This window comes from Erithacus rubecula (genome assembly GCF_903797595.1).
Source record: "Erithacus rubecula genome assembly, chromosome: 16".
NCBI lineage: Eukaryota > Metazoa > Chordata > Aves > Passeriformes > Muscicapidae > Erithacus > Erithacus rubecula.
In genome coordinates, this window is record NC_136668.1 from 2,155,295 (window position 1) to 2,182,909 (window position 27,615).

At 53.1% G+C, this 27,615-nt stretch overlaps 1 protein-coding gene and 4 pseudogenes across 5 annotated transcripts; all 5 read right to left on the reverse strand.

Moving 5' to 3' along the window:
* Nucleotides 1–2,112: 2,112 nt before the first annotated feature.
* On the reverse strand, nucleotides 2,113–4,771 carry LOC306808884 (protocadherin gamma-B1 pseudogene; annotated as a pseudogene). The gene has a single exon. The product of its transcript is annotated as a protocadherin gamma-B1 pseudogene (transcript).
* LOC306808885 (protocadherin gamma-A12 pseudogene) lies at nucleotides 4,735–9,872 on the reverse strand (annotated as a pseudogene). Its single transcript has 2 exons — nucleotides 6,855–9,872; nucleotides 4,735–4,923 (listed from the first exon to the last, which is right to left on the reverse strand). The product of its transcript is annotated as a protocadherin gamma-A12 pseudogene (transcript).
* A 3,402-nt stretch (nucleotides 9,873–13,274) lies between these two features.
* On the reverse strand, nucleotides 13,275–15,809 carry LOC306808792 (protocadherin beta-15 pseudogene; annotated as a pseudogene). The gene has a single exon. The product of its transcript is annotated as a protocadherin beta-15 pseudogene (transcript).
* A 2,094-nt stretch (nucleotides 15,810–17,903) lies between these two features.
* Nucleotides 17,904–20,616, reverse strand: LOC306808886 (protocadherin beta-15 pseudogene; annotated as a pseudogene). The gene has a single exon. The product of its transcript is annotated as a protocadherin beta-15 pseudogene (transcript).
* A 2,550-nt stretch (nucleotides 20,617–23,166) lies between these two features.
* Nucleotides 23,167–25,756, reverse strand: LOC306808887 (protocadherin beta-15-like; the record flags this gene model as incomplete). Its single annotated transcript, XM_079319891.1, is given in 3 exon segments — nucleotides 23,167–24,282; nucleotides 24,284–24,328; nucleotides 24,330–25,756. Coding segments are annotated over 3 exon segments (2,445 nt in total). The 5' UTR covers nucleotides 25,614–25,756.
* Between the last annotated feature and the right edge of the window lie 1,859 nt (nucleotides 25,757–27,615).

A 27,615-nucleotide genomic window follows, 5' to 3' on the forward strand; every position in this document is an offset into this window, starting at 1 on the left:
TGGCGTCCCTTCTGCGGGGATCACCTGTCTTGTGCTTTTCTCCAGCAGATCTCTTCTAGCCTTTAGCTAATCCCGATCAAACCTCCTTTAAAGAACTCCTTCGATTCTTCTGTATTTGCCGCATCGGAACATATCATTGAGATGCTGGTTCATTATGAAATTCTTCTAATTTGACTTGTAGAATATGACAGCTCTTCCCTTATTCGTTAAAATCCCCGATTTCTGACACGAATGCCACAGCTTTTGCGGCTGTCTTGCTTAATTTACTTTTTCTCTGCATTTGTACAAACCAAGACGGTACCACAATTTTATATCATCAATGGCATTCGTCTACCAAACCCCACCAATACCAGAATGCAATGATGGCGATCTCAGCTCAAAAATAAACTTCCTAAGGGATCAGCTCTCCTTATAGACTTAAAAATATTTCACCTGATCATCGTCGGATGCTCTGAATCAATCTACATTGCTTTGCCTTCTCCAACCATCATTTTAAATTGTTCATTTTAGTCTGGCACACGACTGCTCGTGATTACACACATTACTCGATTATACAGTGCTTTCTTAGAGAGCTGCAATAATGAAGAGGAATACGATGATTCACTCCAAAATAAATTCAAAACCCAACATAAACCAAATGTCTCTTTGGGATAAGAAGCAGACAAACAGAGAACAGGCACTGTAGTGCAAAGCACAGCTTTTTGCTTTTGGGGATTCCATTCTAAGGCTTAGCTCCAGCAGCATAATGACTGAACAAAATGAATCCGTAGTCATAACGGATAATTGAATCCATAGTCATAACCATTTCCTCAACGCCTCAAAAGATGGGAAGGCACATGGCATAGGAACGAGCTGTAAATTCCTCTTCACGATTCGCCACGCACTTTCTCTTGGGAGTCTAATATCTCATGAGCATTAACCGACGGGGTTTTGTCCAACTATAAACCAGGTCCAAGTACATCGCTTCCATAAGCACAGATCAGGAATAATTTCAATTTATGGAGTAAAATAACAACAAAAATATTCGTGACAAATATTCTCGGCTGAACCTGAATGTGTGACGAAACACAAGAGGAGCTTCAAAACACTTCTAATATTTTACTCAGCAGAAGTAAAACGCCAAAAATATCCTTACTGAGCCTATACCTGAATTTTATAATTTTGCTTTCGGTATCCTATTCTGCACCTTCACTGTATCTTCAATACAAGAAACTACTACTGCGAGTGGAAAAGAGAGAAAAAAAAACCCCAAAAAACCAATAACAAACAAACCAAATAAACAGACAATCAGAAGAAAAATATCTGCAGAGAAGAACAATGCCTGGAATACTAGAATAGATAACTTGTCCCGCTTAGGCTCCCCGTTCTGCAAAATTCTAACCGCAGAACATGGCAGACACTGTCGTACATCATCACGAAGGAACAATCTTTAATGGTAAAAATACATACATTTCAGGGGAAAAGAAATCCTACTCCAAACGTGAATTCCTTTAACAGAAGTCCGCCATGAAACAACAGTGTTCCGTGAAAGTAATTGACAATCCAATTCTGTAGATTAGCGAAAAATCTTTACAAAGATCGGAAAAAGCTAGACCTGGATAGAATCTTTCAATCCCACCATTTTGGTAGTAGCCTTCTGCAAAAGACTGAAAGACACACAGCAAAAACAGGAAATATTCATAAGGGAGGAGAAATCTATAACATCTACTTGTGAAAAAGCGCTCCCAAACCATTGCTATCGAAGTAATCCTCGAAAATAAAGCCACTCTCAGTAAAGCTGTCATTTCTACATGCATACATGCAAATCATGTGAAAATAAAGTGAGCTAGTAACCAGAGGTAACTTCCTGATTCATGGAGTCAAAAGAATGATTTGTTTATCTGTCCTACACCAAAACATTATTAACAACGCAGCTGACAAAGAGGTCAGCAACATCATCAAGTTGTGGAACCAGAGATCGAAGGAAAAAAAAGCCAACAGCGAATTATAAATGGGGGAGGTAATCAAAGACCCTAACCTGAACCAGATACTGCAACCATGAAAGGAGAATGGAAGCTCGGGTATTCCACAAGGACACACCACACAGAAACAGAGGATAAGGAGGATGAAGGTTTAAAAATGCTCACTGCTTGCAGCGCAACGCGAAGCTTTACAGACCTGCGGTGCGTCTGTGTCGACGGGCGGCTCTTCCACAACGGCGCTGCTGCTCAGGCTCGGCTTCTCGCAGGAATTCCCGCCCAGAAGCTCCTCCGCCGACAGCACGGGCACCGGCGGCGGCGGCCAAGCGGCCTCGGGCGCGGCGCGGGCCGGCGCCGCCACGCACAGGTTGTAGGAGTAGGGCAAGGTGCCCTCGCAGAAGTCGGCCGGGAAGGCGGCGCCGGCCAGCGAGAAGCGCTGCGCGCCCAGGCAGCGCAGCACGGCGGGCGGCCCGGCCCGGCGCAGCCGCGCCAGCACGGCCAGCGCCACGCTCAGCACCAAGAGCGCCGACAGCAGCGCCAGCGCCAGCACCAGGTAGAACTGCAGCTCGGCCGCCGCCGCCGCCTCGGCGCCCGCCGGCCGCTCGCTCAGCTCCGGCAGCGCCTCCTGCAAGCTCTCGGCCAGCACCACGTGCAGCGTGGCCGTGGCCGACAGCGCCGGCTGCCCGTGGTCCTTCACCACGGCCACCACTCGCTGCTTGGCCGCGTCCCGCTCGGACACGGCGCGCGCCGTGCGCACCTCGCCGCTGTGCAGCCCCACGCGGAACAGCGCCGGCTCCGACGCCTGCACCAGCTCGTACGACAGCCACGCGTTGCGCCCCGCGTCCGCGTCCACCGCCACCACCTTGGCCACCAGGTAGCCGGCCTCGGCCGAGCGCGGCACCACCTCGAACGCCGCCGCTGCCGGACCCTCTCCCGCCGACACCGCCGCCGCGCCGCCCGCCGCCGGCCAGAGCACCCGCGGCGCGTTGTCGTTGCGGTCCAGCACGAAGACGCGCACCGTGGCCGTGGAGCTGCGCGCCGGCGCGCCGCCGTCCTGCGCCCGCACCGCCACCCAGAACTCGCGGCACTGCTCGTAGTCCAAGGAGCGCTGCGCGTACAGCGCGCCGCTCCGCGCCTCCACCGACACGAGCGGCGCCGCGCCCGCCGCGCCCGCGCTGCCGCCCGCCAGCCAGTAGCTCACGCGCCCGTTGGCGCCCGCGTCCGCGTCCCGCGCCTGCACGCGCAGCACCAGCGCGCCCGCCGCGTTGTTCTCCGCCACGTACGCGCTGTACGCCGCCTCCTCGAACACCGGCGCGTTGTCGTTCACGTCCGACACCTCCAGCACCAGCTCCGTGCTGCTCCACAGCGCCGGCCTGCCCCGGTCCGTGGCAGTGATGGTGATATTGTAAGCGGAGGCCTTTTCTCTGTCCAGTGCACTGGCTATTATTAGTTTGTACGTGTTCTCTGATGAAGTTTCTAATCTGAAAGGCAAATTTCCGTCCATTATACAGCTCACCTCTCCATTTTCTCCCGAATCTCTGTCACGGACGTTGATCACAGCTACAACTGTGCTTGAGATTGAGTCTTCGGGTATGGGGTTCAGGATAGGCAGGAGAGAAAGAGTTGGTGCATGGTCGTTTACGTCTATAATGTCTATGTGTACTTTGGCGTGTGCAGTTAACCCACCCCCATCCTTTCCTTCAACACTCACTTCGTAGTATTTCCTTTCTTCATAATCTAAGGGTCCTATAACCTTCACGTCCCCTGTCCTAGGGTCCAGAGTGAAGAGCTGGCGGATACTTTTTGCTGTGTCGCTGAAAGAGTAGGTAATTTCTGCATTTGTACCTTCGTCATTGTCAGTAGCTTGCACCTGAAAAGCTAAGGAGCCCTCTGGCAGGTTTTCCATCAGTCGAACCGTGTAGATTTCTTTGGTGAATACTGGTGGGTTGTCATTTGCATCGGTTACATTAATCTTAATCTGGGCAGTCCCGGATCGGACTGGATCCCCACCATCCACTGCCGTCAGTATCAAATTGTGATTTCTTTGTTTTTCTCGGTCTAAGACATTCTCCAGTACCAGCTCCGCATATTTTGTCCCATCAAGGCTCTCCCTGACTAAGAGGGAGAAGAGTGTGTTTGGGGTAAGTTCGTAGTTCTGCAAAGAGTTCTCTCCAAAGTCAGGGTCTCTGGCACTGCCCAGTGGGAACCTGGTTCCAGGAGGCGTCGACTCGATCATTTCTATGGTAACGAGTTCTTCGTCAAACTGCGGTGCATTGTCATTGATATCCTGGATAGTAACACTCGCATGAAATATATCGAAAGGGTTTTCCACGACTGCCTCCAAACTGAGGACACACGGCGACACGGCCCCACAGATGCCTTCTCGGTCTATCCTGTCGTTTACACGCAGATTCCTATTATCTTCCTGGAGACTGAAGTACTGCTTCTCGTCACCAGCGACTATCCGCAGCTTGCGCTCCGGCAGCTCGTCCGCGCTGAGCCCCAGGTCCCGCGCCAGCGGCCCCACGAGCGAGCCTCTGCCCAGCTCCTCGGGGATGGCGTAGCGGACCCGCTCGGCCGCCGCCCGCCACCACACGCACAGCAGCACCGCGCCCAGCAAAGCGACCCGCCCAGCGCCTGCCCAGCCCTGCACTGCCGATCTGACCTCCATCCCCTGCTTTCCTCCAGGGTATTCTGCGGGCAATTTAATATTAGGATTTTCGCGTAGCTGAATCACTATCCGAGAGAAATAAATACATGAAATCCCTGTTGCCGGTCAGAGGACGAGCTGAGTCGAGCGGTTCCTGCTTTTCTCTCTGCTCTGGAGCAGGGCTACGCGGGTGCGGGGGAGGAGCCGACGGCTGAGCACCTTCTTCGCCTTGGCCAACAGTGACACCCTGAGTCTGCGCCCAGGAACCGCAACGTCCGGTAAAAAGGACAGCCGGTAGGTCCTGCTCTGCACTCCCTTTAATCGCGGAGAATTGGAAAACACAGGTGTTGTCAGAAGCGAGAAACAGAAAATCTCTATCAGTACGGAAACCGTACATCTAGGATTCAACAGTTCCTGCTGTCTGAATAACTTGCGCTTGCAAGTCTTATGTCGGACAGATCCTCCCCCGTTTCTCGAGGGATGTGGGGTAGGACTTTGGACTCTGCCCAGCTGTCAGCTCGTGTTGTCAGGTCTCTCGGTATCCCCGCTGCCATGGTGCCTCCTCCGTGAGGGAAAAGGCAAGGTGGATCGAAGGCTGAAACACTGCTTGTGGGTTGTGGATTTATTTACGACAGCTGAGAGAACCCCAGCTAACACTAAGCTTTCCAGCTTTTAACAGTGGTTGATGGACAAGGGAAGCCAGAAATCACAGACACTGAGAACACCACAGCGGTCACATCAGACCTGATCCAATCTGTTTTTGACGTTCAAAGCACAGCATCATTTTATCAGTACCCATAGAACCCAACCCCGAATTACTATTGTGTGTATTCCACAAAACACTCCCTGATATCTTAATCAGGCCGATACTGCAGCTGGTCTCAGGCGTTCAATAACATTTCCTGAGAAATGTCGGCGGCAGTTAAGGTTTTTAAAGCAACCGATATAAAACAGACAGATTCCTTACGAAAAGCCTTTTTATTTTACCTGCAAATTAGAACCTCGTCTCTCTTACGGTAAAGAAAAAACCTCCAAACACACAAACAGAAAAATAACAGCAAAAAGCCCTGTGTATCATCACATTCCCTTGTGAAGAAGACAATGAGAGGTTAGAAAACTCTCCATACTATCTACTAGATGAAGTTGCTCTGGCACATTCACCAGTCTCTGCTGATGCCAATGTCAAGATATTCTCCCCGGAGCAGTGATGTCTCGTTAGAAAATATGTTTTCCTGCGAACTGTGGTATTTCATCTTGTGAAGGATAATTCCTTTCTCTCCAGATGCACCTATACAACACTTATGTTAATGAATTAGCATTCTGTCAGAACAAGACATGAATTTGAATTTGTAATGTTTCAGAAGCCACACAAGACTGTGAGGATCTCCACAAGATTCGACAGATGGGTGTGGTTGTTTACAGGGGGACAGGGGAATTCTTTTGAAATATGTCTTGGTCAATTCACTGCATCCTATAAGGCGAGAATTGCCTGCAACAACCCAGACACACCGAAAGCCTGTCCAAATCCATGTTTTCAAGGTTAACTCGCATTCGAATAGCAGCTACATTATAAATAGGTACTGATGAATTATACTTCGCATTTAAGTATTTTTGCATCTATATTCTTGAACTTATACTTTATTTCAATGACTGTGCCTGCACAGTAATCGGCAACTACCTTTTTATTGAATCCAAAGGTTAAGTCACGAAACCAAACAGTGAAAAAAAAAAAATAGTTCAGAGGAATTTTTCACCATTTAATACGAATCTCTTCAAAAGCCCTTAAGAGGCATTGAATAATTAGTTTGTTGAAGGTAGATATGGAAGAAATTCGACACATTAAAGTGTCGGCTTTAACCTATGAGATCCAGCAATTTAACCGGAATTTGAGAGATGACACAGGGGATTACAACTGAATGCTGGGAACAGGGTACAAGCAAGTATTTAAACAATTTCAAAGAACGGTCAGAGATTTCAGAATGAGAACAGAATGATATTTCCTTGTGAAGTTGCACACGCAACAGAAACTTCCAGCCTTGGGGAAAGCTATATAAAAAGAACTCTGACAAACAGTGGAGAACATGGCACAAGAAATACGCAAGGCAGACTCAGCACGTAGTCAAGAGATGATATTCATGAGCGGGTGACTGCCTAAAAACCTGGTTTCCAAGCTGTGAAACATCTGCGGCTCCCTTAAGAATCCTAAAAAAAGGCGTCCACGAAAGAGAGTTTAAAAATTAACGTACCTGAAAGGCAGCTTGCTCACCGATTTCGGCAGCTTGGTCTCCTGATGGGACAAGATCTCCCGAAGCCTCATCTGGTGGCCGGGCCGGGAGGGTGTCGCAGCAGCTGCCGCTGGCCGAGAAGCGCAGCTGGCTCTTGCGCGAGTCGGCCGTGAGCGACACGTCGTGCGAGTAGGACTGCAGGAAGGCGCGCACGCCGTCGATGCCCACGAAGTGCGAGACGGGCACGCCGCGCAAGGCGCCGCCGGCGGGCGGCAGCAGCTGCTGGCGGCGCCAGCGGCGCAGGCGCAGCGCCAGCAGCAGCAGCAGGAAGGCGACGAAGAGGCAGGAGACGGCGGCCACGGCCAGCACGAGCCAGCGCGTCAGGCTCACGGCCTCAGGCTCGCCCGGCGCCGCCGCCTCGTCGGCCGCGCTGCCCAGCTCGGCCAGCAGCTCGGCCACGCTCTCGGCCAGCACCACGCTCAGCGTGGCCGTGGCCGACAGCGCCGGCCGCCCGTGGTCCTTCACCACCACCACCAGGCTCTGGCGCGCCGCGTCGCGGGCCAGCGGCGAGCGCGCCGTGCGCACCTCGCCGCTGTGCAGCCCCACGCGGAACAGCCCCGGCTCCGTGGCCTTGGCCAGCTCGTACGACAGCCACGCGTTCTGACCCGCGTCCGCGTCCACCGCCACCACCTTGGCCACCAGCGCGCCCGCCTCCGACCAGCGCGGCGCCAGCTCCACGCCCGACCACGCGCCGCCCGAGCCCGAGCCCGCCCGCAGCGCGGCCGGCGGCGGGTACAGCACCTGCGGCGCGTTGTCGTTCTCGTCCACGACCAGCAGCAGCACCGACACGTTGCTGCTCAGCGCCGGCGCGCCGCCGTCCTCCGCACGCACCCACAGCCGCAGCTCGCGCACCTGCTCGTAGTCCAAGGAGCGCAGCGCGTACAGCGCGCCCGTCTCCGCCTGCACCGACACGTACGACGACAGCGGCGCGCCCCGCACCCGCCCCTCCGACAGCCGGTAGCGCACGCGCGCGTTCTGCCCCCAGTCCGCGTCCGTCGCGCGCACCGTCAGCACCAGCGCGCCCGCCGCGTTGTTCTCCGCCAGCCCGCGCGCTGTAGCGCTCCTCCGCGAACACCGGCGCGTTGTCGTTCACGTCCAGCACGCGCAGCGCCAGCACCGCGCTGCTCTGCAGCGCCGGCGACCCGCCGTCGGCCGCCCGCACCGTCACGTTGTACTCCGACACCTGCTCTCGGTCCAGCTCTCTCGCTGTCACCACGCTGTAGTAACTGCCGTGGGAGCTCTGCAACCTGAATGGGACATCCCCGTCGAGTGAGCAGCGCACCTCGCCATTCGCCCCCGAGTCCCGGTCCTGCACGTGTAGGAGGGCTACAACCGTCCCTGACGGGGCGTCCTCAGAAATCTCATTCAGTGCTGAGCGCACGGAAATGAGTGGCGCATTATCATTTATGTCTGTGATTGTGATCGCGACTTTGGCAGTGTCGAAAAGGCCTCCACCATCTCGTCCCTGCACCTCCAACTCGTATGAGTAGCCTTCCTCGAAGTCCAGGCTTTGCAACAGTGTGATTTCTCCACTCTCAGAGTCCAGATGGAATATCTTCGAAGCTCTATCTGTTATTTTCTTTAACGAGTATTCCACGCGCCCATTTACCCACTCGTCGGCGTCCGCCGCTGTTACAATGACGAGTGTTGAGCCCACGGGCACGTCCTCGGGCACACGCACCGTGTACTCCGCCTGGCTGAACACCGGCGCGTTGTCGTTCACATCCAGCACCGTCACGCGGATCCGAGCCGTGCCCGTCCGTGCCGGATCGCCGCCGTCCATCGCCCTCAGCACCAGCTCGTGAAACGCCGCCTCCTCCCGGTCCAGCGCCTTCGCCAGCACCAGCTCGGGACGCTGATCGCCGCCGGGGCCCGTTTGCACGGCCAGCGAGAAGTGCTCGTCGCCACTCAGCTCGTAGCTCTGCAGGGAATTCCGGCCCGAGTCAGGGTCGTGGGCCTCAGCAAGTGGAAACCGCGATCCCGGGGCTGTCATTTCGCTTATTTTCTCCTGCACCTCAATTTCCTTGAAGCTGGGGGGGTTGTCGTTAATGTCCGTGATTTCCACTTCGATTTCATAAAACTTCATTTCTCCCTCCACTATCAGCTCACAGCGCAGCACGCATTGCTGCACATTCTCGCACAGCTGCTCTCTGTCGATCCTCTCCGCCGTCACTAAATGTCCCGTCTTCCCGTGCAGAGCAAAATACTGCGTCCTACCTTCGGAGACAATGCGGACGCCGCGGGCTCCAGACTCCGGCAGCTGCAACCCCAGGTCCTTGGCCACGTCGCCGACGAAGGAGCCCTCGGGCATCTCCTCGGGCACCGAGTAGCGCAGCTGCCCCCACGCCGCCTCCCACGCCGCCAGCAGCATCACCGAGAGCAGAGCTCGCTGCCGCCGGCCCCAGCGCCTCCCCGCCGCGCACATCTCCGCAGTGGCACCGCAACACGGCGGGCAGTTCGTCCGTCCCTCCTACAGCCGATCTGCAATCCACTCTGGCTCCCGCTTCTGCTGCAATTTCTTCTCCCTCTCACCTCACCCAGCTGCTGCCGCTGGCCCCTCTGCACCGATCCGCACCGCGGGTACGATCCCAACCCGGCGCTCGCCGACTCAGAGAGGGAGCGGGCGAGAGATCCCGTCCGCAGCGGGCGGGGCTGCAGCGCTCCGAGCTTCCTCTCGCTCCTCTCGGTCAACAGCGGCGCCCGCAGCCTCCTCCCGGCACTGCAGCACCGAGCGCTGCCCGCCCTGCCTCGCCCACTGTCAGTTCGTGGGGACAGCACAGCCCCACGGAGACATCGGGCCCCGTCCAGTGGGGTCCTCTTCCCTTTGCTTTTCTCCAGCCCATCTCTTCTTTGATTAGCTGATCAAGACCGGTGCTGTTTCTACCGCACAGGAAAATGTTTTTGTAATGGTAATACAAAATTAATGTAAAGTTCTCTTATTAGACATAGCCCATTAGTTCAAAACCACAGTTCCCCCCACTCCCCAATTGCCCAGCTTTTTCAGCAGTCATGGTGGGATGACCCTTTTATTCCACTCACCTTTTTTGCCAATATATCTTAATATTGGAATGCCATCTGCAACCTCAGATTTCCAAACCCCATGTGATAGCACAAGCCAGCAGCCGACTTTTCTTAGTGCATGCTCCTCCGGTGGTCTCGAATCTGATCTTCTCTTACAATGGGAGGCACTTTTTCCCCGAGTCCCAGCCTTGAGCTTAATCCACTTGACAGGTGTGGGAAGAGACCTTGTCAGTGGTGACTGAGACAAAGACATGACTAAGTACCTCAGACTTCTTGTGGTCTGTTTTTGTCAGTTTGTCAGTTGTGTTCATCAGGAGACATAGAGGAATTTTATAACTTACTTCTTCTAGTCTTACTTACCAGTATAAGCCCTTCTTGCTGTTCTCTGCATTCTTTGTAGAATTTGGTTCCATCATGCCTTGGCTGAGCTGACCCTATCCCAACACAACCAGCCCATATCCCTATACTCTTCCCAGGAAACCTGTCCCTGATCCCACTGCTGCCCATTTCTTTCTTGCCCCTCAGTTTGTCCAGCAAGTCTTCCCTCAGCCATGCTGGTCTGTTCCCTTCTTTTCCTGATTTCCTACACATGTGTTCAAGAGGTCATGCACTGTATGGAAAGCTTCCCTTAAAATCTGCCAGGTTTGTTCTTCTCCCTCGTCCCTCATGGCATTTTCCGTTGAGGGGCTCCATTGACCAAATCCTTTAAGAGCTAGAAGTTTGCTTTCCTAAAATTCACAGTCCTGACTTTGCTCTTTGCCTGATCCATATCCCTGAGGACTGTGAACTTAACCAGTGCATGATCACGGCAGCCCAGGCTGCCACCAACCTTGATGTTCCTGTTTAGCTCACATGTGTTGATGACCACCAGGTTCAGAGAAGCATTTACTCTGGTAAGAACTGGGCTAAGGACTTAATCCTTCCTAAAGGGCACCTCCACTGAGCTTCTTGGGAGAACTCAGCAGTGTGTTCAGGCCTTTTAAGACAGGACACTGCCTCCCTCTCTCACAGGGTAAAAGCCGTAATAAACCATCTGTTTATGAACTGCCTCAGACACTTGAAGCCTCAAACTGGAATGACCCAAACCCCAGAAGTTCAAGAATGGAAAGTGATGGTCCCTAATGATCTCAGTAAGAGTAACAGCCCAAGTCTGTTTTATAACATACATTAGTGGCAGAGATCAGCACAGGTAATCCTACATCCCTTTAGAAGTGGAAAACATGTAGTATAAGTAACGGGACACAGGAATCCAGCCACACACAGAATGCCAAGCAGATCCTGGTTCCAGAAAAGGAAGAATGCCCCTGTTCCATTCAGTCAAAACATCACAGAACTTTCACACAGTAAATCAGTTTTATTAATAGTTTTTAGAGTTCCAGTAAAAGAAGTTTGCATGCAGACTTCTTGATCACAGGTGGCTTTCTCACCAGTGGGAAGGTGAAACCTACCTGCAGGTTCCTTGGTTAAAATGAGATTAATCTAACCCTCCACTGATGTATTTGTCGAGGAGAACACAGCACAGTCTGTGTCTTTCCAGATTAACTGGATTATGGACCACTTTTTCATTATGTTCATCAACCTTCTGGTCAGAATCACTACACTATTTCCACCCCAGGACTTACCTATTCATCTAGGCCTTGTGGAAGTAGTGCTGCTGTAGTCTTCTGCATTTCATTATACCAAAGCTTCTCCCTGGTAGCAGTCTTTACTCATCAAATTCCCACCTCCAGACACTCCTTAAAAATAATTCCCAGGGGAAGTACTTCCTATTTTTGTGCTATTCTTTTCCAGAATTCCTACACCTGAGGTGTTACAAACACCTTGTAATTGCCATCTGTGGGTGCAGCTCTCAGAAGATTTGAGAAGGTCACTCCCCTTCATCACAGCTTTACAAAGGTAGAGCACACCTAGGGCCTCTGTTGAGTGAGGGCCCAGTTTCCCCTGACTTGCCTATTACTAGCCTCCATCTCAGCCAGAAGGTCACTACTCAAAAGAACAATAGAGGCCTGATAGCAATTCCATTGATCTCCCAATTGTCCTGAATGCTATTTCAGCATCATCTTGAAACAGGAAAAATGTGTCCACTCACCCACTACCTATACAAAGGAAAATGCAAAGACTACCGCCACACAAGGCATTCAGGTGTTCTCTTTATTTCAGTTTGACACTCAGGGTTTCCAAGTTTATAATGTTAAATGTTAAACTTCATTACTTCAATAAAACACAGTGTGAGGCTTTCTGAATATTCCACACATCACAGACATCATTCAAATAATCAGTTATTATACATGTGGTGGCAGTCCTTAAGCAGAAAAGGAAGGACAATGCTCAAACTCACTTCAAAGAGAAGAAAAAGCAAAAATGGGAATGAAAATGCTCTAACACAGATGGAGAAAATCACGTGGGGACAACTTTCTACTCCCAACAAGAAACCACTGTATATATGAACAATAAGAAGACCAACATAAATCTCCTTTTCACCATTCCATGTTAATTCTACACTTCAGAAAATGCTCTCCAAAGGATGTAGGAAGTTTTCTTGAAATGTAGCAAAAGGAAATGAACATGTTTTCAAAACTTTAAACCATCACACTAAACCAAACACCATTTGTGCTGTTATATATCTGTATTTGAAGGAGACAGAACACCAAGCACTACTTTATTAGGTAAAAGAATATTTTGTTGCACATTTTACTGCACTTCTCTGCCCTGAAGAAGATGAGATTCCTATACTCAGAGGGTCAGAATACTCTTCTTGCGAGCTGAGCTGCAATTGCATTGCAAAGGTTAGATGGGAGCAACTCAACAATTCACTGGGCAGCACTAGTGAAAAATATGCAGACACACAGTATCTGTATTGACTGAAATCAAAGCACGTAGAAACCACACGTCAGACAGAGGCATCCAGAACCCAGGGAAGGAAGATCCCAGTTCTCACACTGGCATTATGACAATATGCTCCAAATATCTCTGCTTTCATGATCTGGGAAAGGGATTTTGTAAATTTTTTAAGGAGAAGATTTGCCTGCCAAACTGTGCCTTTGTTTGACAGGATACAAGAAAATATATGCAATATTGTTGGGAGAAAGAGAGACGGGACCATAGATGAAGAACTAAGCCCAAACTAAAACGCTAACAGAAATAATAAAGCTGAAACATACCTCATGTGGGGGAACTTCAGATCACTTGCTATGTTTGTTTGTCTTGTTAGATGGGACGACAACTTTTATTCTGATATAGAATTTGCAGGGAGTTGGTTAAAAAGATTGCAAATAGAGACATAATCTGGAGAAACCACCGTTACACGTGGCAGTTTGGATCCCTTTGTCTCGGGAGCCATGAAGGCCCGGCTATGCACACCACGAACTAGGTAAAGGAAAGAGCGTTGAACTGCCGTGTAGAGAGAGTCCCAGCATTGTCTGGTGCCGTATCCTCTGTGCTGACAGGGACACAGGGGAAATCCTGTTCCTGTTCCGGGGGCCCCTGGCCCGTGGCACAGTGCTGTGCTGGCAGGCTGGGCAGGATGGGCTTGAGGAACTGGAACTCGCTGTTGCCCGAGCCCGTGGTGAGGCTGATCTCGTAGCAATAGGCGCGGGGCAGGGTCCCTGCAGCGGCTGCATCGGCCAGGCCGCTCTGCGGGTTGTGGGCACCAGAGAGCACATGGGCAGCCTTCAGCTGCTTGCTCTTGCACACCTTGCGAGCCACAAAGAGCGCGGAGGAGATGAGGAAGAGGAGCGAGACAAAGACCAAGGAAACGATTAAATAGGTGGTCAGGGAGTCGCCCTGCTCGTCTGTGGGCGGGCTGCTGTGCGGGAGGCGCACGTCCGAGAAGTCCTTGAGCAGGAGCGCGCTCAGAGCCGCCGTGGCTGACAGTGGGGGCTTGCCGTTGTCTCTGACCAGGACAAGCAGCTTGTGCTTCACGCTGTCCCTCTCTGTCACCGGCCTCTTGAGACGAACCTCGCCGCTCTGCACACCCACGCTGAACAGGCCGGGCTCGGTGGCCCTGAGCAGGTGGTACGAGAGCCAGGAGTTCTGCCCGGAGTCGGCATCGACGGCCACCACTTTGGTGACGAGGTAGCCCGGCTCAGCCGACACGGGCACCAGCTCGCTGGACGCTGGGCTGCTGTCCTGGGCTGGGTAGAGCACGAGCGGTGCGTTGTCATTCTCGTCCAGCACCACCAGGCGCACGGTGACGTTGGCTCGCAGGGGAGGAGAGCCCGCGTCAGAGGCGCTGACCGTCACCTCGCTCTGCCGCAAGCGCTCGTAGTCCAGGGGCCGCAGCACAAACACGTGTCCGTTCTCAGAGTTCACCGAGATGCAGGAGCACGAGGGCCGCTCTGCCGCCGGCACCGGCGCCAGCGAATAGGTCACCTTGGCGTTGAGCCCCACGTCAGCATCTGCAGCACTCACGGCTCCCACAAACACCGTGGGCGCGTTGTTCTCCCGCACGTACATGGTGTAGGAGGTCTGGTTGAAGACGGGCGCGTTGTCGTTGACGTCCGAGATGTCCACGGTGAAGGTGTGCGTGCTTGTGAGAGGAGGCGAGCCCGCATCTGCTGCTGTGACCCTGAGCACGTAGCGAGCCGTGTGCTCGCGGTCCAGCGCGCTCACTGTCACCAGCTCATAGTAATTCTTATAGGCTGGCCGCAGCGAGAAGAAGAGCTGATCGTCCAGGGCACACGAGATCTTCCCGTTGGCACCAGAATCGCGGTCCCTCACCGTGAACAGGGCGACCACGGTGCCGGGCACCGTGTTCTCGGGGAGGGGACTGCTGAAGGAGCTGACCGCCAGCTCCGGGGCATTGTCATTCACATCCACCACCTCCACCAACACTTTGCAGATGGCTGAGAGCCCCCCACCGTCTGTAGCCCTCACACTGAGCTCGTGAGTGCCTGCTTCCTCAAAGTCCAGGGGTTTTGTGATTTTAATTTGACCAGTTCTGGGATCAATCACAAATCCTGCGTCGCTCTGTCCCACTGCCTGGGTGAGTTGATAGGAGATGTCTCCATTAACCCCTGCATCGTTATCAGTTGCCAGCACAGTCAGAATCACAGAGCCCTCAGGCATGTTCTCCAGGACCTTTCCAATATACACCTGCTGTGTGAACACAGGAGCATTGTCATTTGCATCTAGAATGACAATTTTCACTTCAGTACTGCCACTTCTGGGAGGAGAGCCCCCATCTTCAGCAATTACATGGAAACTCATCTCTGCCTGTTCCTCCCTATCTAGCGGCTTTTCCAAAACCAATTCTAGAAATTTGTTATCCTCACTCTGAGTTCCAAAAAAGAGACTGAAGTACTCGTTCTGCGGAGAGATTCTGTTCGCCTGGATGCTATTGCTGCCAATATCGAGATCCCGAGCCCCCTCCAGTGGGAAACGAGAGCCTGGCTCGGCCGTTTCAGGGATTCTGAATGTGACTAGATGTTCACGAAAAACAGGCGAATGGTCATTTACATCGTTCAGAGTCACTTCCACCCGAAAGAACTGCAGGGGGTCGGAGAGCAGCAGCTCGAAGGGGAGCATGCAGGTGCCCGAGTGGGCGCACAGCTCCTCCCGGTCGAGCCTCCCCGCCACGAGGAGGCGGCCGGAGCCGCGGTCTAAGCGCAAATGCTGCCGGCCGTCCTCCGAGAGCAGGCGGGCGCGGCGAGCCGAGAGCTGCGGCGGCGTCAGCCCCGCGTCCTCCGCCAGCTTGCCCACCAGGGAGCCGCTTTCCGCCTCCTCGGCTACGGAGTAGCGGATGGGCTCGGCGCGAGCGAGCGGCAGCGCCAGGAAAGCAGAGAGACAAAGCACTTGCCTTGCGATCGCCATGGCGCGGCGGCGGCGGCGGCGGCCGGGCTCGGTGTGGGGGATGTCGCGGGCGATGGGTGGCGGAAAGCGGCGAAGTGGGAGACGGACGCCTTCCCTGGCTGGGTGAGATTCCGCCGTTGGTCCGCAACGGAGCCGGGGTGTTCCGACAGCGGGTGACACGGGGCAGCGCTGGCTGCCACCTCTGCCCGGCTCGGCCGGTCCGGGCTGGGCTGTGACAGACTGGGCTGGGCACTGCGGGTCCTCTCTGTGCTCTCCTGGGCTGGTCTGTCCTGTGCTGTGCTACTGTGCTCTGCTGGGCTGGTCTATGCTCTGCTGGGCTTGGGCTGGGCTGCGCTCCGCTGGGCTGGGCTGTGCTGGGCTGTGCTCTGCTGTGGTGAGCTGTGCTCTGCTGGGCTGGGCTGTGCTCTGCTGGGCTGGGCTGGGCTCTGCTGTGCTGGGCTGGGCTCTGCTGGGTTCCGCTGCCGCAGCCGCTCGGCGCCGCCTTGGCCGATGGCTCCACCCAGCGGTGCGCGCTGGGACTGCACCCGCCGCCGCTCGCAGCCCGCGCTGCCGCTCGGCCCGGCCCGCGATTCCAAACCTTCCGACACACCCGGCCGCAAGAACCGAACCAGGCCTTTCCCAGCCCAGCCTAAAGCCGAGGCTCAGAGGGACCAAGCCACATCTATCATCAGGACAAACCTCACAAAGATAGAGCAACGATGACAGCACAGGAATGCCAATGAACACTCTCCCGCCTGCACATTCCAACTCAGGAACTGTACCCACCCTGTATTGCTTCTCTAAAGGGACATAGTGTATAAAACACTCACAGAGTTTTGAATTGCTTGACGGAGCTTTGTAGCAAAGAACGTGCCTGCCAAGACTTCTATCTCCACTAAAGCATTTAGGTTGTTATCTTTCTTTCACTTCTGCATATATTTTCAATTTTTAAACTCAGAGGTGTGCCAGTTTACAATTTTAAACTCTATAACTTCCACACAACACAGATTGGGAAAAATCTTTCTGATTATTCCATGCATCATAGACATAATTCAAACATCCAGTTATTATAGATGGGGTGGCAGTTCTTGTCTGGACGAACAGGCTCACTCTAATGCTCAGTACAGTTCAGACAGTGGAAGGAGAAAGAGAAAAAATGGGAATGCAATGACTCCAACAGAAGCAGAGATAATCCTGTAGGGACAGATTTCTTGTCCTAAGAAGAAGCCTCTGAATTTGGAAGAAGAATGAGGGAACAAAACTGCAAGTCCTGTCTTGGTGTTCTTCTTGATTCTAACTCCAGAAAATTATCTGCGATGGACATGTGTCGTTTTCATGCACACCAATACAATGAATAAGTTTTCTTGACTCTACAGTGTAGGCTACTGTAAAACATCTGCAGTTGCTCCATTTCGTAGAAAACCTGAGAGAGACAGCGCACCAAACACACAGATATTTCAAAGGAAATATTTTGTTGTGTATTTTTTCTCATCCTCTCTGCCTTGAAGATGAAAATTCGGGACTCATAGAGACAAAATAGCCTTTAACTCTGCAGAGCGGGAATTGCCAGCATTGCAATGGCTGGATGGAATAAATTCAATTTTTCTCTGGTCTCAAGTAATGAAGCACCTGCAGATGCACAAGGGCCGTATAGATAGACATACTGAGAAGGAAACGTAACACACTGAGCCCACCCATCTCAGACAGAGAAATCCAGAACCCCAGAAAAAAAAAAAAAAAAAAAAAAAAAAAAAAGCCGTTAGTTAAGAGATTATCAAGACACAGTGTTGAGAACTACCTGGATTTTATGAGCTGAGAAAAGAGATTTGTGCCCTTTCCGAAAGTGTGAGATTAATCTACCCAACAATGGCATTGATCTAAACAACGATAAGGACTCCAATTACCGGTCTGACAGCAAGAGGCACGAGAGCAAGCTGGGAAAACATTATTAAAGCCTAGAAGAAACGGCTGTGACAGAAGTAAAAATTACAATTATCTGAGGAATGGTATCTGAGTATCTTTTTTTTCTTATTACTGTTTGTGCAGTAGAAGACAATATTTTCTCTTTCTTCGAATTTCCAGGAAAATTCATATAACAATTGAGAGCACGAATTTCTCTAGAGGAACAATTGTCACACAATGTAGCCGCAATCTACACCTCCCATGATTCATGAAGCCCCCGGCTGTGCACACCTCGACCTAGTTAAAAGAAAGAGCATTGAACTGTCGTGAAGAGAGAGTCCCAGTATTATCTGGTGCCGTATCCTCTGTGCTGACAGGGACACAGGGGAAATCCTGTTCCTGTTCCAGGGGCCCCTGGCCCGTGGCACAGTGCTGTGCTGGCAGGCTGGGCAGGATGGGCTTGAGGAACTGGAACTCGCTGTTGCCCGAGCCCGTGGTGAGGCTGATCTCGTAGCAATAGGCGCGGGGCAGGGTCCCTGCAGCGGCTGCATCGGCCAGGCCGCTCTGCGGGTTGTGGGCACCAGAGAGCACATGGGCAGCCTTCAGCTGCTTGCTCTTGCACACCTTGCGAGCCACAAAGAGCGCGGAGGAGATGAGGAAGAGGAGCGAGACAAAGACCAAGGAAACGATTAAATAGGTGGTCAGGGAGTCGCCCTGCTCGTCTGTGGGCGGGCTGCTGTGCGGGAGGCGCACGTCCGAGAAGTCCTTGAGCAGGAGCGCGCTCAGAGCCGCCGTGGCTGACAGTGGGGGCTTGCCGTTGTCTCTGACCAGGACAAGCAGCTTGTGCTTCACGCTGTCCCTCTCTGTCACCGGCCTCTTGAGACGAACCTCGCCGCTCTGCACACCCACGCTGAACAGGCCGGGCTCGGTGGCCCTGAGCAGGTGGTACGAGAGCCAGGAGTTCTGCCCGGAGTCGGCATCGACGGCCACCACTTTGGTGACGAGGTAGCCCGGCTCAGCCGACACGGGCACCAGCTCGCTGGACGCTGGGCTGCTGTCCTGGGCTGGGTTAGAGCACGAGCGGTGCGTTGTCATTCTCGTCCAGCACCACCAGGCGCACGGTGACGTTGGCTCGCAGGGGAGGAGAGCCCGCGTCAGAGGCGCTGACCGTCACCTCGCTCTGCCGCAAGCGCTCGTAGTCCAGAGGCCGCAGCACAAACACGTGTCCGTTCTCAGAGTTCACCGAGATGCAGGAGCACGAGGGCCGCTCTGCCGCCGGCACCGGCGCCAGCGAATAGGTCACCTTGGCGTTGAGCCCCACGTCAGCATCTGCAGCACTCACGGCTCCCACAAACACCGTGGGCGCGTTGTTCTCCCGCACGTACATGGTGTAGGAGGTCTGGTTGAAGACGGGCGCGTTGTCGTTGACGTCCGAGATGTCCACGGTGAAGGTGTGCGTGCTTGTGAGAGGAGGCGAGCCCGCATCTGCTGCTGTGACCCTGAGCACGTAGCGAGCCGTGTGCTCGCGGTCCAGCGCGCTCACTGTCACCAGCTCATAGTAATTCTTATAGGCTGGCCGCAGGGAGAAGAAGAGTTGATCGTCCAGGGCACACGAGATCTTCCCGTTGGCACCAGAATCGCGGTCCCTCACCGTGAACAGGGCGACCACGGTGCCGGGCATCGTGTTCTCGGGGAGGGGACTGCTGAAGGAGCTGACCGCCAGCTCCGGGGCATTGTCATTCACATCCACCACCTCCACCAACACTTTGCAGATAGCCGAGAGGCCCCCACCATCTGTAGCCTTGACCCGGAATTCATGATGCCCTGAATCCTCGAAATCCAGGGGCTTTGTGATTTTAATTTGACCAGTTCTGGCATCAATCACAAATGCTGTGTCTCTCTTACCCTCTCCCTGACTGAGTTCATAGGAAATTTCCCCAAACCTTCCTGCATCCTGATCGGTTGCCAGAACAGAGAGAATCTCGGAACCTTCTGGCATGTTCTCCAGCACCTTTCCAATATACACCTGCTGCGTGAAGATGGGAGCATTGTCATTTACATCTAGAATGACAATTTTCACTTCGGTGGTGCCACTCCTGGGCGGAGAGCCCCCATCCTCAGCAATAACATGGAAACTCATCTCTGTCTGCTCCTCTCTGTCTAGCGGCTTTTCCAAAACCAATTCAAGATATTTGTCATCGTCACTCCGACTTCCATAGGCGACACTAAAATACTCGTTTTTGGGGGAGATGCTGTATGCCTGGATGCTATTGCTGCCAATGTCAAGATCCCGAGCCCCCTCCAGTGGGAAAAAAGAGCCCAAGTCACTCCTTTCTGGAATTTTAAAAATTACTCGTTCCTTTGGAAAGACAGGTGAATGATCATTGATGTCCTCTAGAACTACCTCGACCCGAAAGAACTGCAGGGGGTCGGAGAGCAGCAGCTCGAAGGGGAGCATGCAGGTGCCCGAGTGGGCGCACAGCTCCTCCCGGTCGAGCCTCCCCGCCACGAGGAGGCGGCCGGAGCCGCGGTCTAAGCGCAAATGCTGCCGGCCGTCCTCCGAGAGCAGGCGGGCGCGGCGAGCCGAGAGCTGCGGCGGCGTCAGCCCCGCGTCCTCCGCCAGCTTGCCCACCAGGGAGCCGCTTTCCGCCTCCTCGGCTACGGAGTAGCGGATGGGCTCGGCGCGAGCGAGCGGCAGCGCCAGGAAAGCAGAGAGACAAAGCACTTGCCTTGCTATCGCCATGGCGCGGCGGCGGCGGCGGCGGCCGGGCTCGGTGTGGGGGATGTCGCGGGCGATGGGCGGCAGAAAGCGGCGAAGTGAGGGACGGGCACCTTCCCTGGCTGGGTGAGATTCCTCCGGCGGTCCGCAACGGAGCCGGGGTGTTCTGGCAGCGGGTGACACGGGGCAGCGCTGGCCAGTGCAGACTCTGCAACCTCCGCCCGGCTCGGCTGGGCTAATCCTCTATGCGCTGAGATGAGCTGCGCTGTCCTGGGCTGGGCTCTGCTCCGGTAGGCTGGTCTGTGCTCTTCTGGTTTGTGCTCAGCTGTGCTCTGCTCCGCTGGGCTGGTCTCTGCTGTGCTGGGCTGGGCTCTGCTGGGCTGTGCTGCGCTCTGCTGGGCTGGGCTCTGCTGGGCTGGGCTGGGCTAGGCTGGCCTCTGCTGGGTTCCGCTGCCGCAGCCGCTCGGCGCCGCCTTGGCCGATGGCTCCACCCAGCGGTGCGCGCTGGGACTGCACCCGCCGCCGCCCGCAGCCCGCGCTGCCGCTCGGCCCGGCCCGCGATTCCAAACCTTCCGACACACCCGGCCGCAAGAACCGAACCAGGCCTTTCCCAGCCCAGCCTAAAGCCGAGGCTCAGCCCACAACAATCAAGCCTTATAGCCTGGCACGACAAACCGCACAGGCACAGGGCGATGGTGATAGCACAGGAATGTCAATGAACATTTCTCCTGCTTCATCTGCAAACCCAGGAGCTGTACCCACCCAATATTGCTTCTGTCAAGAGAGATAGCTAGAAAGTAACTCTCAGAATTTGAAAGAATCTTGCCTGCACTTTTCCAGAAAGATTAAATAATTCGATGTCCATAAAAAGATTTATAGTCTTGTCTTTACTTCGGTTCCATGTATTTTTGAAATTTTAAATTCTTAGGAATAGCAATTTACAATGTTCAAGTACATAACTTCAGTGCAACACAGCGTGAGGGAGACTTTCTGAGTGTTCCATGCATCATATACATTATTCAAACAATCAGTTATTACAGATATTGTGGCACTTCTTGTCTCGATGAACAGGCTCAGTATAATGCTCTATATATACTACAGAGGGTAGAAGGAGAAAGGGCAAAATGGAAATGCAAATGCTCAAAGAAAAGTTAAAAAAACCCAAAATCTGTCAGGACTTCTTTCTCCTCCCAAAAAGAAACAGCCACTGATTTCAGAAGAGGAATGAGGAATCAAAACTTAATGCCCTCTTTTCAAGGTCTTCTTGATTCTAACTTCAGGAAATTATCTTTGCTGAATTTGACACATTTTCATGCCCACAAAGACAATGAATAGTTTTTCATGGCTCTCTACAGTTACTCCCTGCCCTAGCACATCTGCTGTTGCTGTATTTGCAAGAAAATTTGCAGGGGATAGAACATCAAACCCACACAAAGGCGGAAAAATTATTTTATTGTGCATTTTCTTTCTCATCTCTGCTTTGAAGAAGATGAGTCCCTGGGGCTCCGGGTGAAAATAGCCTTTGACTCTGCAGAGCAGGAATTGCCAGCCAGCAATGGCTGGACGGGACAAGTTCACTGTTTTACTGGGCAGGAGTAGTGAAGCATCTGCAGATGCACCAGGGCCACATAGACAGGCACACTGAGAAAAAAGACTTAAAACACTCAGAACCCACCCATCTTAGACAGAGACATCCAGAAGCTCAGAAATAGAAATCTGTGTGCTAACAGAACATCATGACACAGTATTCAGAACTACCTTGCTTTTCTGTACTGGGAAGAAGTATTTTGAGTAAGTTAAGCAAGCGTGAGATTTGTCTACTCAACTTTGGAATTTAGCTATAACAAAGAGTAAGAGGTCCAATGTCTGGTCTGACAGCAAGAGACACAAGATCAAAGGTAGGAGTGCATTATTAAAACCGATTAGAATTGGCTCTGACAGAGTTTAAAAACACTGGTTTCTGAGGAAGAAAACCACAGTATCTTTTTTTCCTTAATAGCATTTTGGAGTGGATGACAAATTTTGACACATCACATTCTGCCTCGAAATTTGCAGGAAATTTGCTATGCCAATTGGAAAAAGGGGTTTTCTCTGCAGGAAACATTGCCACAGACTGCACACTGGATCTTTGTTGTGCATTTTCCTGTTCTGCTTATGCTTGTAGAGAATGAAACCTCTGTACATCTAAGCTCAAAATAGCCTTTTCAATCTGCAGAGTAGGAATGGCCAGCATTGCAGAAGGTGGGTGGGACAAATTCAGTGTTTCACTGGACAGAAGCAATGAAGAATCTGCAGATGCACTAGGGCCACACAGACAGATATACTGAGAATAAGAATTATGAAGAGAGCCACCTATCTGAGACAGACACATCCAGAACCCCAGAAAAAAAAAGCTGCATGTTAACAGAACATCATGACACAGTATTCAAAACTAACCTGCTTTTTTAAGAAGGCAAAAGGATTTTGGGCCATTTTAGAAAGTGTGAGATTTGTCTATACAATTTTCCCATTGAGCGATAAAAAGGTAGAGGAATTCAAAGACCTTGTCTGACAGCAAGAGACTAAACAGCAAAGCTGGGAATACATGAATAAAGTTGATCACAAATAGCTGTGAAAGAGGAAGAACAGACTATTGCCTGAGGGAGGGAATCTGAGAAAGATTATTTTCCTTATTTCTGGATTTGGTGTGAAAGACAAGTTTTACTCCGACAGGGAAATGGTAAGAAATTTGTTATGCAAACAGGATGCATAGGTTTTCTCTGGATGAACCATGGCCACATGTATCAACTTGAATTCTTTCCTCCCATGAGCCATGAAACCCCTGGCTATGCTGATCCCGAGTTAGTTAAAAGAAAGAGCATTGAACTGTTGTGAAGAGGGAGTCCCAGCATTGTCGGGTGCCATATCCTCTGTGCTGACAGGGACACAGGGGAAATCCTGTTCCTGTTCCTGGGGCCCCTGGCCCGTGGCACAGTGCTGTGCTGGCAGGCTGGGCAGGATGGGCTTGAGGAACTGGAACTCGCTGTTGCCCGAGCCCGTGGTGAGGCTGATCTCGTAGCAATAGGCGCGGGGCAGGGTCCCTGCAGCGGCTGCATCGGCCAGGCCGCTCTGCGGGTTGTGGGCACCAGAGAGCACATGGGCAGCCTTCAGCTGCTTGCTCTTGCACACCTTGCGAGCCACAAAGAGCGCGGAGGAGATGAGGAAGAGGAGCGAGACAAAGACCAAGGAAACGATTAAATAGGTGGTCAGGGAGTCGCCCTGCTCGTCTGTGGGCGGGCTGCTGTGCGGGAGGCGCACGTCCGAGAAGTCCTTGAGCAGGAGCGCGCTCAGAGCCGCCGTGGCTGACAGTGGGGGCTTGCCGTTGTCTCTGACCAGGACAAGCAGCTTGTGCTTCACGCTGTCCCTCTCTGTCACCGGCCTCTTGAGACGAACCTCGCCGCTCTGCACACCCACGCTGAACAGGCCGGGCTCGGTGGCCCTGAGCAGGTGGTACGAGAGCCAGGAGTTCTGCCCGGAGTCGGCATCGACGGCCACCACTTTGGTGACGAGGTAGCCCGGCTCAGCCGACACGGGCACCAGCTCGCTGGACGCTGGGCTGCTGTCCTGGGCTGGGTAGAGCACGAGCGGTGCGTTGTCATTCTCGTCCAGCACCACCAGGCGCACGGTGACGTTGGCTCGCAGGGGAGGAGAGCCCGCGTCAGAGGCGCTGACCGTCACCTCGCTCTGCCGCAAGCGCTCGTAGTCCAGGGGCCGCAGCACAAACACGTGTCCGTTCTCAGAGTTCACCGAGATGCAGGAGCACGAGGGCCGCTCTGCCGCCGGCACCGGCGCCAGCGAATAGGTCACCTTGGCGTTGAGCCCCACGTCAGCATCTGCAGCACTCACGGCTCCCACAAACACCGTGGGCGCGTTGTTCTCCCGCACGTACATGGTGTAGGAGGTCTGGTTGAAGACGGGGCGCGTTGTCGTTGACGTCCGAGATGTCCACGGTGAAGGTGTTGCGTGCTTGTGAGAGGAGGCGAGCCCGCATCTGCTGCTGTGACCCTGAGCACGTAGCGAGCCGTGTGCTCGCGGTCCAGCGCGCTCACTGTCACCAGCTCATAGTAATTCTTATAGGCTGGCCGCAGCGAGAAGAAGAGCTGATCGTCCAGGGCACACGAGATCTTCCCGTTGGCACCAGAATCGCGGTCCCTCACCGTGAACAGGGCGACCACGGTGCCGGGCACTGTGTTCTCGGGGAGGGGACTGCTGAAGGAGCTGACCGCCAGCTCTGGGGCATTGTCATTCACATCCACCACCTCCACCAGCACTTTGCAGATTGCTGAGAGCCCCCCACCGTCTGTGGCCATCACAATGAGCTCGTGACTGTCTGCTTCCTCAAAGTCCAGGGGCTTTGTGATTTTAATTTCACCAGATCTGGGATCAATCACAAATGCTGTGTCTCTCTGCCCTACAGCCTGGCTGAGTTCATAGGAGATGTTCCCATTAACTCCTGCATCCTTATCAGTTGCCAGAACAGACAGAACCACAGTGCCTTCTGGCATGTTTTCCAGAACCTTCCCAATGTAACGCTCTTGCATGAATATCGGAGCATTGTCATTTACATCTAGAATGATAATCGAAATCTCGACGGTGCCACTTCTTGGAGGAGAGCCCCCATCCTCAGCAATAACACTGAAACTCATCTCTGCCTTCTCCTCCCTATCTAGAGCCTTTTCCAAAACAACGTCAAGATACTTATCCCCATTACTCCGAGTTCCATAAGAGACACTAAAGTATTCATTCTGGGGAGAGATGCTGTATGCCTGAACTGCGTTGCTGCCAATATCGGGATCTCGAGCCACCTCTAGAGGGAACCGAGAGCCCGGGTCACTCGTCTCTGGAATCTTAAATGTTATTTGTTCCTTGGTGAAAACAGGTGAATGGTCGTTTATGTCCTCCAGATCCACCTCGACCCGAAAGAATTGCAGGGGGTCGGAGAGCAGCAGCTCGAAGGGGAGCATGCAGGTGCCCGAGTGGGCGCACAGCTCCTCCCGGTCGAGCCTCCCCGCCACGAGGAGGCGGCCGGAGCCGCGGTCTAAGCGCAAATGCTGCCGGCCGTCCTCCGAGAGCAGGCGGGCGCGGCGAGCCGAGAGCTGCGGCGGCGTCAGCCCCGCGTCCTCCGCCAGCTTGCCCACCAGGGAGCCGCTTTCCGCCTCCTCGGCTACGGAGTAGCGGATGGGCTCGGCGCGAGCGAGCGGCAGCGCCAGGAAAGCAGAGAGACAAAGCACTTGCCTTGCGATCGCCATGGCGCGGCGGCGGCGGCGGCGGCCGGGCTCGGTGTGGGGGATGTCGCGGGCGATGGGTGGCGGAAAGCGGCGAAGTTGGGGACGGGCGCCTTCCCTGGCTGGGTGAGATTCCGCCGGCGGTCCGCAACGGAGCCGGGCTGTTCCGACAGCGGGTGACACGGTGCAGCGCTGGCCTGTGAAGCCTCTGCCAGCAATGCCCGGCTCAGCCGGTCCAGGATGAGGTATCACAGACAGAGCTGGGCTCTGCGGGTCCTCTCTGTGCTCTGCTGTGACAGACTGGTCTATGCTCTGCTGGGCTGATCTATGCTCTGCTGGGCTGGGCTGGGCTCTGCTGGGTTCCGCTGCCGCAGCCGCTCGGCGCCGCCTTGGCCGATGGCTCCACCCAGCGGTGCGCGCTGGGACTGCACCCGCCGCCGCCCGCAGCCCGCGCTGCCGCTCGGCCCGGCCCGCGATTCCAAACCTTCCGACACACCCGGCCGCAAGAACCGAACCAGGCCTTTCCCAGCCCAGCCTAAAGCCGAGGCTGAGAACCGAGGGACCAAGGCACATGGCCCGTCACGATACACCGCACAGGGACTGAGAGATGGTGACAACCCGGGAATGCCAATGTACACCCTACCTGCTGAGCCTGCAGACCCAGAATCGCATCTGTCGAGGGACACCGTGAGAAGTTACCTCGCAAAATTTGGATAAGTAGAGACAGTGATTTTCCAGAAAGAATGTCTCTGCTAAGTATTCGATCTCCACACAAGGAGTCCAGGTATTTTGTTTATTTCAGTTCTACATATTTGTTATATTCTATACCCAGAGTCATAGCAATTTACAAGGTGAAATTGTAAAACTTCAGCACAACATAGTGTAAGGGAGGGTTTCCGAATACTTCAGGCATCACAGACATCATTCACACAATCAGTTATTACAGATGTGGTGGCTGTCTTTGTCTAGAGGAAAGAGGTGAGGTAAGACTCACTACAGTTCAGAAAGTAGAAGGAAAAAGAGTAAAATGGGCATGCATATGCTCTAAGAAAAATTGAGATAATCGTGTAGGGACAGCTTTCTAGTCAAAACAAAAAGCCACCGAATTCTGAAACAAGAATTAGGAAACAAAACTCCAAGTCTTGTTTTCAAGTTGATCTTGATTCTAACTCCAGAAAATTATCTCTCATGGATCTGAGGCATTTTCATGCACACAAATGAATAAGTTTGCCTGACTCCTTACAGTTATAGCCTTCCAGAACTCATTTGCTGCTGCTGTATTTCTGAGAAAGTCCAAGGGGTAGAAAACACCAGACCCACACACGGGCCAAAGAAAGATTTTGTTTTGCATTACCTTTTTTTCTCTCCCTGCAAGAACATGAAACCCCTGTACTCAATGGGTCTAAATAGTCTTTGACTGTGCAGAGCTAGAATTGCCAGCACTGCAGTGACTGGATGGGACAAATTCTCAATTTCACTGGGCAGAACTAGTGAGGCATCTGCAGATGCACAAGGGATGTACAAACAGATATACTGAGAAAAAGGATTAAATACAGAGCTCACCTATCTCAGACAGAGACTTCCAGATGTCCAGAAAAAAATGTCCTGTGGTAACAGATTATCATGACACAGTATTCAGAACAAACTTGCTTTTCTGAGCTGGGAAAAACGGCTTTGTGTCTTCTCAGCAAGTGTGAGATCTGTCTACCCAAGTTTCCCATTGAAGTAGAAAAAAGATCGAGATGTCGAAGTCCAGGGTGTGACAGCAAGAGACACACGAGGAACTCTCAGAATGCATTAATAAAGCCTGTTAAAAAATGGCAGTGCTGGAGGTGGAAAAGACTACAGATGGAAAGAGAGGACCAGACTATCTTTTTTTATTAGTGTTTTAAGAGGGAAAGCAAATTAAAGCTTGACTTAGAATTTGTAAGAAATTTACTATACCAATTGCAGAGAGAGGTTTTCTACGAAGGAAATGTTGCCATATGATACAGGCTGGATCCCCTCCTTCCATGAACCATGAAGC